General features: G+C 25.2%; 1 protein-coding gene and 1 long non-coding RNA gene across 2 annotated transcripts; one reads left to right on the forward strand and one right to left on the reverse strand.

Moving 5' to 3' along the window:
* Positions 1 to 4342: 4342 nt before the first annotated feature.
* Positions 4343 to 8551, reverse strand: LOC132927936 (uncharacterized). Its single transcript, XR_009661905.1, has 3 exons — positions 8257 to 8551; positions 8003 to 8167; positions 4343 to 4536 (listed from the first exon to the last, which is right to left on the reverse strand). It is a non-coding gene; the product is annotated as an uncharacterized LOC132927936 (long non-coding RNA).
* A 1946-nt stretch (positions 8552 to 10497) lies between these two features.
* On the forward strand, positions 10498 to 13919 carry LOC132928072 (leucine-rich repeat-containing protein 51-like). The gene is made up of 3 exons (XM_060992639.1): positions 10498 to 10597; positions 11584 to 11801; positions 13547 to 13919. Exons 1-3 carry the CDS (start codon positions 10498 to 10500, stop codon positions 13865 to 13867), a joined length of 639 nt encoding a protein of 212 aa, XP_060848622.1. The 3' UTR covers positions 13868 to 13919.
* The last annotated feature ends 1200 nt before the right edge of the window (positions 13920 to 15119 follow it).

Below are 15119 nucleotides of genomic sequence, written 5' to 3' on the forward strand. Positions count from 1 at the left end.
TGATAGGTGGGTGTAAAATGTCGTACCTATATATTACAGAAATATAGAATAAAATTATTGAAAACGCTACACTTTATTATAATATTTAATATTGATATGTTAAGCATTTGGAAATACTAAGGTTGATGCCCATAGGGCCATAGACCATATTCTACCTACTGCTAAATGCCTAAATATGATTGAAAACAATTGGTATCGTAAATCGTAAAATGTTGCCAATGGTCATTATTATAAATAAACATCCGGCTATTATCATGTTTCTAATAGTAATAACACTAATAACTAATAAGCGTTTGGTTGCTATTTCAAAACATATTGTAAGACGAGGGCATGTATTTATAAATTGACATTTTAAACAATAAATTCCAATAATTAAATAGAATATAAATAATAATTGAACTTAAACACTAAAATATGAGTTATTTTTATAATTTATTATTGTATTACATTATTAAAATTATTAATATCTTATAAATAATATTAATATTTTAATTATTATAGTCTCACACTCTGGCCATATTTTTACTCGTCCTACACATAAATTTGTTTATTTATCAATTGTATTTTTATGGTTTCCCCGTTTTATAAAAAAATAATTATGAATAATAAATCTTCAATACATAAGAATACAGTTTTAAACATTTATAAATATGTAAATAAAATAATATATATAAGTATACTTACTAATAATAATATAAGTTTATAAATACTCAACATATGCCAATTGTTGTAGTCAACGGTCAATGGATTTTCTATTGATTAAATTAAGCATATACTAGGCACACAGGCGACACAGCCGAGAAACGGGGCCAGGTTAGAACAGTTAGCTATAATTAAAGACCGGATTTTGCATATAATAGTATGTTCATATTTTTATAAATTATAAGCAATGACATGCAGTAAATGGATTTTCATCAACTATATCAAAATAAATAATATTATACATTTTTATTTTGCATATTTTTGCATATTTTGGGTACAAGTGAAAATATATATATTTTCTATAAAAACTCTTGTTTTTGCATATTACGTATACATTATTTAAATGTTTTAATTTTGTTTTATAATTTTATTTACAATTATTATCTATAAATTTGGCGACAACACAAAAATTGAAAATATTTTTAAAAATATATATTATTACGTTTCCGTAGGGTCATAATTACTTATTACTTATTAGTTGGTAAATAGGTAGGTATACCTTATTCATTGCATACTGATTTTCATATCGAATATTTTTATGTTGTCTATTTTGTCTAACATTATCGATTTATTTTCATTAGTCAATACTACAGAACACGGACGGGCACACTGACGACTGTAGTTCTAAGTGTACATTTGGCAATAGTCAAACGTATTATAAAAATTTGTTAATTTTATATAACATTGTTTGTGTTGGTTACTTTATATTCTTTACAATGCCTAAGTGTCCAAGTTCAAAATTACCATCATTTAGAAAATGGATTGACATATTATTGTTACTTATTATTGTTCCAATAATGATTAAAATATTAAATTGTCTATTTTTTCATCACAATCATAAAATATATTGTATATATAATATTGTAGTTTATTTTTTTCCATCATTAATGTTTTAATTTTATAATTTTATAATAAATAAATACATATTTACCTAGCTAAAATAACTAATAATTAAAAATTATTTTGCATATATTGTGCTTTTTATGCGCATATGGTATGTTTGAAACATTCAAGTGCATATTTTAAAATTTTAAATGCATATAAATCCGATCTTTAGCTATAACTTCAATTTTTTGAAAACACATTCGACGTTTAATGCCGCGGCACATTTGTCATGCCGGGCATGTCGTTATACCGTTCGCTGCAACAAATTTCTACCCGATCGACAACCTAACCTAACGCGTCGACATCGGCTCTACTTTATTATTATTTTTATATACATTCGGTGCTATAAATTATAGGCAAAGAACAGTGTGATATTATAATTAATTGATAAGCAAACTAAAAAAAAAAAAAATATATAGGACTATAGAAGTGATAATATTAATAATAAATTAATAAACTATTATTAAAAGTAATTTTGATACTTAAAAATTGTAAAATTCGTAACATTATAAATTAAAATTCACAATTTAATAAAAATTATTTTGGACATAAGTTGGTGCCGACCCCCCGTTCCTGTAAAAAAATAAAGTTGAAATACGCAAAAAAAAAAATAGTGGAGCTCCGTCCCACTGCGCATCACCCCAATTCGAGTACTGCAATACATTCGACTACCGGACTACAATTTGTCATATCTTTCTGTTACACTCTGTTTACATGTATATCATTTGAACCTATACATATATTTTCTTATAATTTATAAATAATTTATTATTTAATTAGTAGTTTAATTTTATTTTGTCAACGGAAGGTACATAGATACATGTATAACATTGTGAAAACTATAAATATATTTGCTTATAATTTATAAATAATATTTTAATTAAAAACTTCTAGATTTAATTAAATTTATAAGACGATAATATGCAGTATATATAAATATATGTATATTATTTTAGTATTATACTAATAAAATCAGCTTCGTCTCTACATTCCGGAAAAAATTTAAATAACAGATGTATTTTTAAACCAAACATATAAGCAAAATAAATACACCATTCAATTACTAATGTAATAACTAATCAAAAATAGCCAGAAGAAAAAATCAAAATAATCAAATAACACTAGCAAAAATGATGAGACATTAAACTCAAGTCAACAACTAATGTGCCGACTACGTGTCAAACGTGTAGTACGAACGTGTTAAAATCAAAAAAATAACTTTTCGGATGTAGACCAGTTTAGATTAAATTGAAAAAAACGCAAGTGTAATTCGTAATATACCTAACCAAGACTATTCAAATATTAAAACAAAAACATTAAATAGGTGCATGCTAAATAAATAATTCATATTTTAATTTAATACATTTTTATAACTTTGTTGAATAAAAATAAAAACAACTTGCATCCTCATCGTGTAATTATAACATGAAATAAAATACAGCTATAGATACATATATATATATATATATATATATATATCATATTATAGACTTAGAAATAAAAAAAACCATTTTTTTATTTAATTTAACTTCAAAACATCTTATTTTGTTTTAATACAATTAGATTTTCAAAAATATCATCACTTAGTATATGACTTATATGAGTATGGCCGGGGGCCGGGGCTACAGCAACTACACACGACGGAATACGCCGAGTATAGCCCCGGTCTATGACGTTTTGATGTCATTACCTTATATTAAACAAAATTAATTTGGATAGTACTTAAGGAAATTCAAATAAGCATTTTAAATCAATATTTTAAATATTTAAAAATTTAAAAATTTTTGATCTAAGGCTATTATTTTATTTTAATTACTTAAAATAATGGAGTCACACAAACCACAGTTGTAGGCAGAGTTGAGCAAAATATTACCTAGGTAATTATTCGAATAAATACTTATTCAAATACAAAATTATTCGAATGATTTTCTTAATAATTATTCGAATAAAAATGTAATTGAATAATTTTCAAACATGGGTAATGCTAATACAAAATACAAATATATTCAAATTCTTCAAGTTTCTTCTTTAGATAGTTCTATATTTGTTTCATTTCTGGCTACCAACCAATAAGAATGCTTTAGGTCGAACCATAAAATATAAATTAATAATTAAATTATAAAAAACAGTAAAAACACATAAACACGTATTAGCCCATAATAATTATAAAAAAAGAGTACAATATCATGTACTTAACACTATTGTTAAAGACACTAGGACACACGCCAAAAAAGAGTACGTCTGGTCACTATAACTATAGGTCTATACGCTGTACCTAAAACCATTTTCATTACAATTAGCTGAATAGTTGTAATAATTTATTACAAATTACTAATTAGTTAAAATTCATAATATTATTGATGTATGTCGAGGTTCACTGGAATTTCACAAATTTAATTTTTATAATAATTTGTAATCAAATAAATATAATAAATATACAGTGGACGCCGCTTATATGACTCACTTTGAGACTAGCACAAAGTGAGTCTTATAACCGAATGAATCTTTAGGAAAAAAAAATAAACATTTTAATTACATATTTTTGAATTTTATTTTATTACATACTTGCTTTTATTTTAATCTAATTTAATATAAATAAATTACATATCACTTATTAATAAATAAATGTAAAAAATATGATTAAAAATTAAAAATTATATTATCAACTAGTATAAAAATTATTACATGTTAATAAAAAATTATAAAATATGTATGTACATACTTATTATTTATGAAAAAAATTGTAATTTTGGTTTGTTACTACTCGTACTCATTTTGTACATTAAAATTATTATAACTCGCACTATAAATTGTAGTATAAGCGATAAAATTTGTTGTATTTATTTCTAACTTATTTCTAAATTTTAACCAAAAATTATTAATTTTTACGAAATTTGAGTCTTCTAAGCAACTGAACCTTGTATCCGCGAGTCTTATAAGCGGCGTCTACTGAAATAGAAAAATATTATTATTAAATATTAATTAATAATCAATATTAATACAAATGTTTATAAAATAGTAAATAAATCTGAACGTCCTAAAAATGCATTAAAAATATTAACATCATTCACGTTTACGTTCTATTTAAAAAAAATGAGTGACGTTTGCGTGTATTTCACTAAAAATATGAACGTGAGTTCATGAACGTCGTTCTTTCCAATCATTGATCTACCAGCATAAGAACGGTAGAGCCGTTTTTATGATTATAAAATTTTATATTTTACTAAAGTATTTAGGGATACTACACCTTCTGTAATACAAATTACAAACGGCATCATAATATCGAAAAGTATAGGTTATAACTTATAAGTTATAAGTGATAAGTAATGGGAATGTCCGCTGTAATTACGGCTACTGCAATACTGCATCATCTGAATGATACTAAGTAATGGAAATGCTGGATCATAAAATCATATATGTTAAAAAAATATACCTACTGATAAGATTTTACAAAAAAGTGTTAATGCAATAACAATGGATCAGCTAAAAAAATCAATTGGCATTTAGTTATAGGTACCGACTTACTGTTAATACAGTTTGTTCTGTATAACACCGAGTTACCGACAGAAGAAAACAATTCATGATTTCAATAATTAGTAATTACACGATATGCACTTTTTATAGATTATAATACATTAATACTACTATACTATACCACTATAGCACGTTTTATAATTATTATATTATAATTTATAATATACCATGTGTTCACTAATTTAGGGAACACTAAATTTCTCGGCTGGATTATATTGGAATAATTCGAATTTTTCTACGAGCTAGTGTATATAAATACATATATTTTCGGACAAATTTCATATTGTTAACCCTCTCGGTACACGCATACACAATATAAATTTCATTCTTTTAAATGGTAATCGGTGTTTTTGATACAAAATTCGGATAGACTTTTTTGACCTATTAACCATGGTTCTAAAACCAAAATTGACTGAATAAGAGTCATTTCAGTTTTAATAAATAATACATTTTTACGATTCATAAAATGCATAAAACTATATAATTATTTATTATTGGTTACTTTTTGAATATTTTTACGTATTATTTTAAGAAAATATAATTTTACATCCATATTATGTTAAACTAGCTTATAAAGTTATAACACGTATATATGTATATAAAAAAAAAAAATAACCAATTAAATTAAATTTTATTTATATTGAAATGGCTTTTATTCTGTTAATCAGGTAATTTTGTTTTTAAAATCATGGTTAATAGGTCAAAATGATTTAAAAATTCAGTCTATTCGCATTTGATATCAAATAAACACCGGTTTACATTTAAAAAAATGCAAGTTGTATTGCGCATGCACGTACCGAGAGGATTAAACATTTGAAATTTATCTGAAAATGTATATTTATATGCCACTATAGCTTGTAAAAAAAAAAATTCGATTTATTCCAATATAATCCGGCCGAGAAATTCAGTGTTCCCTAAATTGGTGAACACACGGTATATTATACGTTATATTACCTAATATGACCGTGGGTGATATTATATTTTAAGTATCAAAATAAATGTCTTGGTCACATGCTATGATTATATAGTTCTGAAAAGAATTATTTGTTAAATAAAAATGAACATAATACATGTATTATATTTGATATACAAACAACAAACAATTTTAATATGTGTATAGGTAATTCATCGATATAACAATAATAATCTATGTTAATAATTATATATATGTATATTGTATATAGTATACTGTATACAATTTGTTTATGTTAAGTATATTTTTTTTGTGATGTCTAGAGTACAGCTATTATAATATAATATAATATAATATAATATAATAATAATATTATAATCAGGGTTCGGGACTTCTATATAGTACTAAATAAAACTAAAATATGCGTTTATAAAATATACACATATAGGATTTACTATTAACCCATTAAACTTAAAAATGAATAAATATTAACTAACAAAAAGGATGTATTAGGTATAAAATAAAAATTTGTTATTGGAAATTTTAATATCGTTGTTATATATTATAATTATATTGAGTTTCTTTAAATAAAAAATCGTATAATAGACAATTATATGTCATAATACATAATATATAATTACTATTATTATTAATTATTATATTATATATAATTATATAATTATGAATAATGAATATAGTAAAATAACATATTATGTGTTATTATAGTTATAATACTATGAGTATAGTTTAGTATCCATATTTGAGAAATAGTATTGTACTAAGCTGTTTATTTATTAACAATTTAATATGTATACTTCTATTTGTAAAATATATATTTAAAAATTTAAAAAAATAACAAAATAAATATATCCAATAATTAAAAAAAATATATATGTATAAAATACACTCAATAATTAAAAAATCACACCTAATAAATTTGTATTATTAGAAATAGAGGGTGTAGTAAATCAAGTATGTTTTCAGCTATACCTATCTGAGTAATTTATTTCCCTACTGAGAATAGCTGAAACATTTTTTATATCTTTTTCACCTGTCTATAGCCGCAGATGATGCTCGCAAACAGCACACATTTTAAAAATGTTTAATATTAATAATAAAACCAACAATATCAGTAAAATATACTCAACACTCGATTTTATACGAGTGCTTGACTGTATAGACTCATTGTAATCATTATTATTAGGGCTAGGATTTATATGTACCTAGTAAAAAATTGTAAAATACCTATGCATTTTATTTACCAAAATATGCAAAAACAATTTATGTTTTTTAAATTTTCAAATGTGAACGACAGGCGATTAAATCGAAGATTTATATTGGCTGAAACTGTTTTCCACATCACACGATTTTATTGGAGCATATTTAAATGACATAATTTGTTCCCGGATTTAAAGTAATATTAACATCTTTTTCTTCCGTTTTATAATCACTGTTTATAATTTTACACATTTCTAGAAATGTTTTGAATCTTTTATTCTTCTTTAGTATTAAGTTCATTTTAGTTTTAATAGGTAGTATATTTACGATAATTCGAAAAATAAACCAATAATTATAGACGTTTATTAAATAAATACCATTTAAAATTAACAAGATTCTCAACAATTTATATATATGCAATTATATGCATTATGTTCAAAATATGCAAAAAAAATTATACTATTTAATCAAGAATAGGCCAAATCGTGGATATATCTGATAACCAATAAATTTGTACTTAAGTAAAAAAACATGCAAATGCGTAGAAATCCTAGCCCTAATTATTATTATATGATGTATATACTAACATAAAATACTTTTGTACAAGTACCTATACAAATAATATGTCGATCCACCAACTGTAATATATTCGTATAATGATAAACGATCGGTATAATACCTATATCTTTATCGTCCCATGAAAATCTATTTAATAAAGATATAAAGTGTTTAAAAAATCAAATATATCACCGAGTTAAGGATCCGATGTACTAAAAACTGGTGAGTATATGTCATTGATCTTCTTCATCGGATGATTCCATTGAAGTTTCTTCGCTTTCGTTAACATTTTCCCGAATCGCAGCTTCCCGAGTCGCGGCTTCCCAAGTTGCAGCTTCCTCAGTACGTTTCTTAACACTTAAAAATAAAAGATTAAATTTAAAAAAATTAAATAAAAAAATAAAAAAAAAAAAATAAATAAAAACACCAGGTTCACAGTTACTTACAATTCTACACCATATATAATTATTAAATCATCCGTACTGAGAAGTTGTTCTTCATATTTATTTCTCACTCCCCACGATGATGGAAGTAAAAATCCTATAATCACTAATCGCGAGACAAAAGTTGCTGCCATTTAAAAAAATAATAATAAAAACTTATTAAAAAAATAAAATAATAATAATAATTAACTCAGTGAAATATCGACTTAGTTCACAACTTTCAGTACAGCTAAAAATTAAAATTACTTAATTAGATATTTTTAAGTTGAATCGAACGATAAATGAGCGTATTCAACGGTTTAAGATTGAAAACGTACTAAATGAATTTTGACTCTTAGATGTTATTATAAATATAATTATATAAATAAACTCTAAAAAACGTCTATACTATATACTATATAGTAAGCAAAATATCTTGGTCTCCGGCAATGACAATTTAGTTGTGGGAGGCACAATCGCCATAATCTGTTCGAAGTAATATATAATATAATGCTATTGTTGATAATATTACTCGTAGTAAGCAGTTATATTATTATATGTATAGTATATTTAGTATATACTACCATTGATTTTAAATAATAAAATATTTATAATCAATGATACTACTATATCAGTGATGCCAAACGTTTTTTTTTGGCTTGTCAGTTTGTCACTTTGGTAAACAATTATCTTCGAGCGGCCTTTAGTGGCCTACCAAATATAATCTCAATCTCAATCTTAATCTAATAATATAATTTTGTTACATATATTAGGTATACAAATTGTATACCTACATGTAGTACATATTGCCACAGTGGATTTGTTTTCTCATCTTTTATTGACTACCGAAAAGATTCTAGATGAGGTACACGGTACACATTAGTTTGATCAATACGTACTTATAAGAGTATGGGTGATATCGATATTAAATTGTAAAATTTTTATTTGAATATATCCGACAAAAAAAGCGCAAGCCAATTTTTTTATATTTTTTATTTTGTTATTATTATTATTGTATTTTTGGAATTCTTTAAAAGAAGTCATAAATTAATAAAAAACTGTATTTTGTATAATATTTTTACTGTTTTTGAATATTTTGTTTTATTTTAAAAATGTGTTACGAGTCACATAGAATACCTTCGTGGGTTGAACACCACCGCACCTACATAGTAAAATAATACGCATTATCCAATAATTTAATTACAGTGGAATGGGAGGTATAAGTATTAGTAACAGTAAGTATGAAAATGCTGAATTGAAATATACGTAAACAAAACTATGAGATTTTTGTATTTTATAGGTAATAAAATAGTATACATTTCTATTGAAACTGCAGTAGCGGGGTGAAAAAAGGTGATATCAGTTCAGTGGTGAGGAAGTGGTAGTAGTGGTGGGGGAATGGAGCAAGTGGAGTGGTCATGAACTTTCTTTTTCATACTACTGCTAAAGCTTGAAAATTGAATACAAAGTTCCTCAAGGTAGTTTATACTTAAATGAAAAAACCTTACCGTATAGTAGAACGGACAGAACGATACTCATTTGCCCACCTTTTTTTAAATAAAATTTGTGTTCTTAAAATAATTTAAAATGAAGAATATAACTTAAGTAATTGAATTACCAGGTGATTTACGGGCGCGGTAGAAAAATTTAACTAACTAGTCACACTTAATAAAATATTCAGGCATGACAGTATACGTGTATTAACGAACCCTTTATAGAAAAAAATACTATTACCTGGCCTAAAAAAAATCAGACAGTGCAAGTACATTTCCCTTCATGTACACATGAATAGGATTTTGAAATCATAATGCATTTTATGGTTTGTTTCAATAGTATAACATTTTGATGGAGCATAACTAGACAGTAGACACTAAGACCAATAGGTACCGACACATTGTACTTCCTTATTGTAGGTAGGTAACATTTGTATTTATAGTAAATCTTTTTTCTACATTTTCCAGCGAAAGTATTCTTGAGAATTTGAGATGCAAATATATAGCTTATAAGTGACATATTCACACAATGGACGATCTAGTTGAGCCTTTGGTTTACAGTATTTTAAAATTAATTAGTTACAAAATTCAAACCCAACGGCCAACGGGGTAACCATGGCTACGGCGACTAGCTTTTATATAATTACCCGTGTGCATCGTGATCAAATAAAAACACAATCGACTACGCTGCAAATCATACACACACACATTTTGATAAACATATCAACTTTTAACGAAATACAACGAATATTACTTACACACGTGTTATCAAATGTCACAGGATGACGATTCTAAGTGTAGCATGTCCTATCAATATTTTAAATGCGCAAAACCATTGGATTTTTCTTACAGGAATCTTGTTTCACTTGAAGGTATACATAGCCAAGAGCTACCCATACCTATTTGTATTGTTCGTATTGATGGTAGTTGTGTAGGCACTAGGTATGTACTTATGTATATTTTCAAATCGTAACAATAATTAACCATATCATAGGTAGGTACGCCTTATTAATTTTACCAAGTTCTTTTTGATTAGTATTACAGTATTATATGAAAATATGTTAGTATAGAATACAGATGCAATTATTCATATCAATGGCGTGATTATCTCATACCTGAAAAAGTTTGTCCCATCCGGAAATAGTTACTTATAAGTATATGTCATACCTCTATACTATAAGGTTTTTTCTTCACTTCAACATCGGTCAATTTAACATTTAAATACAGAAAATTTATACTATTTTTAGATTATTAACAATTCATATTAATGATCATTTCAGGTTGAATCACAAAAAAATAATAATTAATATAAAATACTTAAATGGCTAGAATAATGGTCAAGAAGAAGCAGTACGCGCGTAATTCGAGTGTAAAAACCAAATTTGTGCAAACCGACATCAACTCGGTAGATGTTGAATATAAATGACCAAAGTATTTTTTCATATGAATAAATTAGTGAAGAACTGCATCGGAAATGTAGAGTTTTTGATTTCTGTGATTGCGTTAAATACTAAAAACAATATTTAATTAATTATATAAATTTATCGAGTTAATTGAGTATAAATAATAAGCAAAATCAAAACAATAAACGAAAGAAAAGTTTTTTTTACTTATAACAAAAGATAATTAGTTTATATTCTATTAAACCTACACAATACACATATTTATTTATATTTTAATAATAATATAAATTGTGTTGTTTACACTAAACAGCTTTTATACCTATATTATTTTATAATAATACTAATACATAATAATAATATATATATATATATATATATATATATATATCACAGCTAATGTATAAATAGTAATAGAAAACAATTCTAAACATTCGTCAAATTATGTGTTGTTTCAGAGCTGAACGGAAACGAAAAGCCATTGCCATTGAGAGTACGGGGAGCGCCAAAGAAAAACCTAAAAAGCAACCGCTACAAAACAGGTTCATTTTGGCTGAACAAAAACTATTTGAAAAACGTCAATGGTCTACGGAATTTGGCTGATCGTTTATTCGAAATGGCTGATTACCTCTCGTGGTTAGATTTGTCCGACAATAATCTAACATCAATCAGTGACGTAAGTATATGTACTACAATCAGTGTTGAGCACTGAGTAATATATAGATAAAACTACAGCATCTTTATCTCATCTAGATAAATAAGATATTAGGTATCTCAGTATCTGATTGTCATCTAAGATAAACTGTATTCCTATCTAGGTAAATTAACTATTTCTAGTTTTGAATTTTTGATTGATTTGTTGGTAGTTTGGTACTTTTAATTGTATTAAACATGTTTTAGTAAAATAAATCTATCATATTTTATCAAACAAAATATTATTATTTAATAATAATATTATTAAATTGATATTTAAAATTAAATTATAAATATTATATTTAAATATCATATTATATTATTAGATACTTAAATTATAAAGTTAGATCTTATAATTCCAAAATGTTATTGAATTTTATTTATAAATAAAAAGTTTTTTTTGGTATTGTAATGCTTAGAAAAATGTTTTTACCAATTTTTTTTTCTTTTTTGTTACATATAACTCTATTTTTAAGTAAATATTATCCTTAGTAGTATACATAATAATTGTTTATAAATATTTTATTATCATTTACCATTTACCGATATTATGAATTATTATGTAATTTTCTTGTAAGACTTCTGAAATATTTGAAGCGAACTTTCTACATTACCCAACACGATGGCTATGAAAACATTTAAGTTGAAAATGATTACGTACTAATGGTACGCTCTAGATCCCCAGCTCCCTCATATTTTGTTTTATAGATTATTCATGACTAGAGCCCGGATTTATATGCATTTAAAAAGTGTCAAATATGATGCAAATATGCAAAGAAAAAGTGGCTAAATATGCAATTATATGCATTATTTTAAACTTTAAAAAATGTGTTTTTTTTTTTAAAAAACCCATACTTTTACCCAAAGAAAATTCTAAATATTTTATCAAAAACAAAAAAAAAATTGAAAATATCCACTGCTATATATTAAATCAATCTACAACTTTTAGGAAACTTAAAAAAGAGAATACAAATAAAAAAAAACTAAAATCCTCTATAAATATTTTAGATCATTTGAAATTACTCTCAAAAAATAATAGATAACTTAAAAAAATTACAAATATTTTAAAAATTAAATATTTTAAACATTAGTAAATAATAATATAAATTTTAAAACTTGTCAGAACAATATAATTAAAATATTAAAATAGGTTCTTTTAATAATTTTCAAAACAGTGAACAATAATATATTTTTCCATATTTTCTGATGTCATTGAAGTTCTTTTTTCAGTTAGAATTGATTTATATGTACTAAACGACCTTTCCACATCCACCGAAGTTATTGGTGCAAACTTCATACATGAACACATAGAAGGAGTTAAGTTTGATGGCATGATACTGTTTTCTTTCCCTGACAAAATTGCTGTTATCTGCTTCGCGGTTTGGAATCCAACATTTTTTTCAATTAAATAAAACAATTTTTCTTGAATTATTTTTCCTTTTTGTCCTGGTACTTTTTCCATAGCCAAAATAACATTATTTACAATTTGAGTAGAATCACACAAAGTTAAACTAGAATGTTCCAAATTTTTTATACTTTTCACTAGTATAAAAAAATGAGATTGAATAAATGTAAGGTCACTTTTAACAGATTCCAAATTTAGCATATTAATACATTTTTGTATACTAACAACATTTTTATCTTCTAATTTGTGTAAATTGTAAATCATGAATCATGACGTATACTATACAATTGTATTGATGCCCTTCGTGGTATAAATGGTTCCAGGAATTTCTGCTTTTTCCAAATCTGTCGATGTTGTACTTACACAGGAACGACATTCAAGACTTTGTGGACACATACAAACTACGGAATCTGAAGAAATTACGGACATTGACGTTGCATAACAATCCTATGTGCGAAATTTCGTGTTATCGGAGCACAGTTATCCATTTTTTGCCAAACATCCGAAAACTGGACAATGTGGTAGTGGTACGCTCGGAACGTGAATACGAAAGAAAATCGCTTGACAAGAACGTCCGTGCGCGCTTAACGAACGCGTATCCGGAAGATTTTCGTTGCCCATTAGATTCGACAAAAACGCGTTAATATCCGACGCTGTTTTTTGACAATTCATCTCGTTTGGCTGTAACAAATGTAACAAAAACAAAAAAACAAAACAAAATTATGACATTTTAAAAATCAAAAAATTACATTTTTGTAAATCATAATATTCTGCTAAAACCTGCAACCGTCCGTGGCTATGATGTTATATACTTACTTATATACGAAATACGCTTACCGTTCCTTTATTCACCATCAATTACGCATTTTTAAATAACAAATAAAACAATGAAATACTCATTATTTATTTATGAAACAAATTTTTGGTTATTACTTATTAGTTTATTATTATAATAATATCTAAACATTCTGTTTTATTTTGAGTAAGGCTAAACAGTAAAAGCCGCCTAATAGGACAATTCTTGTATCTTGTACCAAGATGAAATGTTTCAAATATAATATATACATTTCTGATTGTTTCTAATAAGCAATTGGTTACTGTTTGAATTAAATTATTAGTTATACAAATGCATATACATAATACTTAATAATTATAAATATTTGTTACTTTGTTAGAAAAAAAAACATATCATTGAAAAAAAGTACATAATAATATGTACTTATATTATTTTTATATTGTATATTATAATAATATTTTGTATAATAATTATATAAAATATGTTTAGGCCTTGTAAAGAAAAAAGTTGTATCTATTTTTCTGCTTCGTCGAGTAACTTAATGATTATGTCCTAATAAGAATAATAAGAATATAATGCATAATAACTATTAAGAATAATGTTGTTCAAGTCTGTTTGTATCCTTTAACATTGTGAACTTGTATCATAATTTATACTGTCACTTAATAATGTCCTATTTAGTGTAATTAGATATTGAAAAATTAAAACAAAATATTATGTTTGTGTTGTGTGAGCTGATAAAACGCCATTAAATGTATGTGTATATATATTCGTAACAATGGGAATTAATGATACATCAATATAAAACACACATATATATGACATAATCTATCTATTATAGTGATTACAGAAAACGTCTATATAATCTATCGTAAATTATTATTATCTATTAAAATCAGTAAAGAGTAAATAGTTTTACGATTTGTAACAAAAATAAATACCGAATAGTTGAATTTCCTTTCCTTCTCGTTACTTTCATAAGTTTCATCCCGTGTTGTATATCTGTATATACTGTAATATTTTTATATGAATAATGATACTATGTAATAATAATCATAATCATAATAATAATGATGATGCAATTTATCTTAAATCAAACA

This window comes from Rhopalosiphum padi, chromosome 3 (genome assembly GCF_020882245.1).
Source record: "Rhopalosiphum padi isolate XX-2018 chromosome 3, ASM2088224v1, whole genome shotgun sequence".
Taxonomy (NCBI): Eukaryota; Metazoa; Arthropoda; class Insecta; order Hemiptera; family Aphididae; genus Rhopalosiphum; species Rhopalosiphum padi.